The 5,144-nt window shown below is 44.3% G+C and overlaps 1 protein-coding gene across 1 annotated transcript in view; it reads right to left on the bottom strand.

The window, feature by feature from the left end:
* Positions 1-4,104, bottom strand: part of LOC148532404 (olfactory receptor 6F1-like) — a 20,079-nt gene extending 15,975 nt beyond the window's left edge. Inside the window, exon 1 of the mRNA XM_088467922.1 lies at positions 3,913-4,104. Within this exon, the coding sequence (XP_088324048.1) occupies positions 3,913-4,104 (192 nt within the window). The remainder of the gene's footprint in view (positions 1-3,912) is intronic.
* Between the last annotated feature and the right edge of the window lie 1,040 nt (positions 4,105-5,144).

The following is a 5,144-nucleotide window of genomic DNA, read 5'->3' as shown; positions in this document are numbered from 1 at the left end:
TAGTTAAATTCCATCACTAAGCTCTCATTTGGGAAATACCATCCGTAGGAGGATGGTACTGTGTCTGTGGCTCGCAAATTTGCATTTTTTTGTTTTTCCAAGACTCCGTAGATTGCCTACATGGAATGAAGAGGATCTGAACTTTGCATAGGAGATGGTGAGCATGGATATGTTTTTACAGGTACCCTATGGATTCTTCTGGACAAGGGGACCATTGGGCTACAGGGGTACATAGGTGAGTATTTGAAATAGTGTGTGAATGTTTGTGTACATGTGTGTATGTATGTTTAATAAAATATTACTTTGTACAGTGTGTGTGTCCAGTGTTTATTTTAATATTGCTTTTGCTAAGGAACTGCATGTACCAGTGAGCCCATAATGCCCCGCATGCTGGTACTTGAGGTTCTCCAAGTGGAGGAAGCTTACTGGGACCTGCAGTTCCACAGCAAAAGATAATGGCCCTCATTCAGAGCCGTACGCTCTGAGCAGAGCGCACGCTCTGAATGAGGGCCGGGCTCCATTTTCATGGAGCGTCCTCCTGGACGCTCGTATAGCTGTGGGTCAACACCCACAGGCTATACGAGCGTGCTTTGTGATGGCCGCGATGGTCGAGACCATCACGACCATCAAATTTGCGAGCCGGAGCCTGCGGTTGAGGTTTTCAACCGCAAGCTCCGGAGTGATTTTGGCTCTATCAGAGCCAAAATCACTCCCACTGACATCACTAGTGATGTCAGTGGGCCGGCTTCTGACGGGAGGCGTTCCCGTGGGAACGCCCCCATCAGGGAGGCACGCCCCCGGCACGCCCACCAATGGGGGCGTGCTGTCAATCAACATTGACAGCATGCCCCCTTTGATCGGACACAACGAGCGAAGGACTTTCCTTCGCTCGTCGCGTCTAGCGCATGCGCACGACGGAGCTCCCTCCATCGTGCGCATGCTCAGTGCATAACATCGACCCACTTGCGAGCGGACAGCCGCTCGCGAGTGGGTCTGAATCAGGCCCAATATTTTCAACACTTGCAAGTGCACCACACTACATAATCAACCAGGCACCCACCACCCAGGGGTGCCGCGGATAGCCTTGGGCTATCAGCCTAGGCCTGGGGTGCCCTGGAGAGGGGGACCCTTTTCTTGGGGGGGTTCCCAGATCTTGAGGGATAACCAGCCTGGGGTGATTAGAGGTCAGGTTTTTAAGCTTTGGCCGGTGGACCTGGTGATAGGGTTCCCCTGGCTGTGGCACTAGCACACCCTCTAGAAAAAGTTTGGTGCTGGTTCTGGTAAATACACTGGGACCCTACTCATTTTTTCCTTTGTATTTCTAGAACCATGACTGGATCAGAGCCGAGTTCTGGTTGACCCCTACGTCATTTGTCCTCTGTATTTTGGCAACCAAGGCTGGTTCTGACTACCCCGGTGTTGGTTGTGCTTAAATAAGTGGGACCCCCCATGTCATTTGTCCCACGTATTTTGCACAACCAGCACTGGGCCACTAAAGCCTGGGGCTGGTTGCTCTTTCAGAGGGGGCACAGACTTTCATTTAAAAAAAAAACACAGCAGCACAGACAAATGTCTCAGAGATACAAGCTACATGCACTTTAATCAGCAGAGTAGCGCTGCATACATCAGTGTGCAGTATGCCCCCTATACATAGTCACTTAACAGCACATCCACCTGTTGTGAGTCTGGAGTCTGGACACAGGCTACTACAGCCACTTCTATTAGCAGAGTAGCACAGCATTCATCAGCATGCAGTGTGCCCCCTACAGTCACTTAATAGCACAGCCACTGGGTCCATTGCTTGTTTTAAATATGAGGACCCCTATGTGTTTTTGTCCCCATATATTTAAAGCCAGGACTGGCCCTGCAGCCTGGTGCCATTTACTAAATTATGGTAGAACCTTACTTGTTTTGTTCTCCTTAATATTTGGAACCTGCAGGCTGACATGTTTGGGGCTGGTTATGGCTTTTTGGGGAGACCCTACGTCATTTAATAAAAAAATCCTTTACATTAGGTATACAGGCAGAAACATAGACAAATCACACTGATCTGTGTATGTTTTTGACAAACTCGCAGCTCAGAAGGTGGTCTATTTGAAATTTCAATTTATCAGTGAGTTTGCTACAATCGCAACTGAAATTGTTAACTTGAATCTTAGTAAATTCCTGAGTTGCATCTTTTTCGTGAAAAGTACTTCCTAGTTGGGCCGATGGTGGTTTGCTATCTCACATGAGTTTTAACAGTGAAACGAGAGGACTTTCTTCCAAACTCACTCGAGTTTGTCTTTAGTAAATTTGTAAGATGAAAAACATGCCTAAACTCATCCGAGATTGCAATCTTGACCAAACTCGAATCTTAGTAACAATGGACCTTATTCACGTTTTTTGCAAGCGCCGATGCACTCGTAACTGACTCGATGGCTAGTCATGTGCACATGCAGTGGCTGCACTGAGCATGCACAAGCCCTGGAGCAACAGAGAAACTCTGTCGCTCTGGAGCTCGCTATCAAAGGGGCGGCTGATGATGTTGATCAACAGCTTGCCCTGTTTGGTAGGCGGGTCAGGGGGGTGGTTTCCAAAATGGAGGTGTTCCTTTATGAATGCCTACCATTTTGTGGGCAGCTGCACTGACATCATCAGTGATGTCAGTGGGGAGCTTCCTGCTCCATCAGAGCAGAAGCTCCCTGGGGCTTACGAGTGCCCAGACCCAACCTTATGGTCTGGTCATAAACCCCGATGGTCGCGATGGTGATCACCATCGCAACCATCAACCTGGTCAGTCATTAAGCTGTGGGTGGTAACCCACAGCTTAACGATCAACAAGGAGGCGATCGTTCAGGATGCATTCAGCCGCCCTGATTCATTGTGACTGCTTGCAACTATCGACTGCCTCTGAATGAGATCCTATATCCCTAATACTCTATTCTGGAATCCTTAGATAAGCTCATGCAGCTCACCATTAAGATTGATGGGCATATCATGGAATGGAAGATGGAGAAAGGATTACCTCTCTATGCCCCTCATGCCCCTATTGCATTGACTATGGTAAGTTCAGTAGAACCTATGTAGCTTGGGGCAATTAGCCTCTCTACTGAAGAGAAGACCAGAAGGCAAACTCTGTGACTAAGCCTGTAATGTGTCTGCAAAAGACATCTTGCTCGTGAATGTCCCATTAAGTCAGGAAAAGACAAAGCCTATATGATATGAAAAAGGTCAATTTATGTATTCATCTAGATTATCCACAAACCTCTGAGTCTTCTGGCATTCTTTTAATTAATATAACCCCTGCAATTACTTTCTGTGTTCTTGATAGTAATCCTCTCTTGAATGTCAAGACCACCTTGCAGTCTCTGTAAGTCCATGTAGCCATGTGTGCTTTATATACAGAAACTTTGGCCTTCTACCTAATACATTTCCCTATGGTCCCTGTCATATTAGGCCCTCCTTGGCTGAACTAACACAATCTGATGATTAACTGAAAAACTAGAGAGATTGTTTAATGAGGTTCAAACTGTGCTGCTGGGTGTTTGTCTTTGCCAGTCAAAATCTTTAAGCAGATTCCTATAGGATTACCTCTTCAGTATCCCAAATTCATGATTGTACTTTCCAAGAGCTGACAACTTGTCTCCTCATCGAAGCTATGATTGTTCCATCAAACTAATGCCTGGCAGCCGGTTGCCTAAGCAAAGGTTATATTCATTATCTATTCCTGAAACTAAAACCATGGACAATTATATACAGGAGAATTTAAGCAAAGGTTTCATCAGACCCTCAAAATCCTTAGTGGGCATGGGATTTTTTTTGTAGCTAAAAAAAGATGGAAGCCTCTGACCCTGCATTGACTTCAGTGGCCTAAATAAAACCACAGTCAAAAACACATACCCATAACGTCTGATCTCAGTATTATTTTACCATCTCAGAGAGTCTGCTATATTCTCCCAAATTGATCTGTGGTGAGCGTGTCCCTTCATTTGTATCAATGAAGATAACAAAAGGAAAATTACATTTAATACAAAATCTGGACATTCTGAATATCTTGTTATTCCCTTTTGCCTCTTCAAAGAAACTGCTGTCTTCCAAGATTTGATTAATGATGTTCTTCATGAATTTCTGGGGACATTTGTTGTAGTCTTTTTAGACAACATTTTGATTTATTCTCATCTTTTGGAGCAGCATCAAAACCATATCAAGCAGGTTCTGAGGAAACTCTGTGAACACCATTTATATGCCAAGCTTGAGAAATATGAATTTGAAGTCTAAAAGATTTTTTTCCTAGCATGTCATCACACCTAAGGGGTCTCCATGGATTCTATCAAATTTCTGGCCATTTTTAACTGAAAACTACCCACAAACCTGAAAGCCATCCAATGGTTCTTGGGATTCGCAAAATATTCTAGGTGGTTCATTTGTTCATTTTCTGGCTGCTCCCATCACCACCTTAACCAAAAAGGGAGCAGATACTTCTGACTGGTCCATGCAAGCTGTACAAGCTTTTGAAGCCTTGAAACAAGCTTTCATTTTGGCTTCAGTTCTTTGAAATCTGTATCCGGACTAACCTTTTATTATTGATGTGGATGATTCTGAAGTAGGTGTTGAACCCCTTTGCATTTCTGTCTTGGAAATTTTCTGATGCAGAGGCAAATTACAATGTTGTAAACTGAACTGCTTGCTATCAAATTTGCCCTTTGAGGACTGGAGACATTGGTTAGAAGGAGCTAAACACACCATCACAGTCATCATGGACAAGAAACATTTATTGTATATTGAGTTACAAGACTTAATTCTGGACAGGCTCATTGGGCATTGTTCTTTACCTGATTAAATTTTATTATTACATACTGACCTGGGTCAAAAAGTGTCAAAGTGGATGCCTTGTCACGATGTTTCCTTGGGGAGCATGAGACCACCACTACTAAAATACCTATTATCTCTAGATCTTTCATTCATGCAGGTCTAGCACAACACTGCTCCTTCTGACACTCTTCAAGGACTTTTGTACATGCCAGAGTGATTGAGGGGTACCACATTATCAGACTTTTATTCTAACAAGGTGTCCTGTCATCCTGGAATTTCTAAGACTCTCAAGTTACTGTCATGTTATGTTTTGTGACTTACTATCACTCAGGATGTCAGAGAATTTGTTC

Source organism: Taudactylus pleione, unplaced genomic scaffold (assembly GCF_031769625.1).
Source record: "Taudactylus pleione unplaced genomic scaffold, aTauple2 ptg000078l, whole genome shotgun sequence".
NCBI classification, from domain to species: Eukaryota; Metazoa; Chordata; class Amphibia; order Anura; family Myobatrachidae; genus Taudactylus; species Taudactylus pleione.
This window is presented reverse-complemented; position numbering and strand designations above follow the sequence as displayed.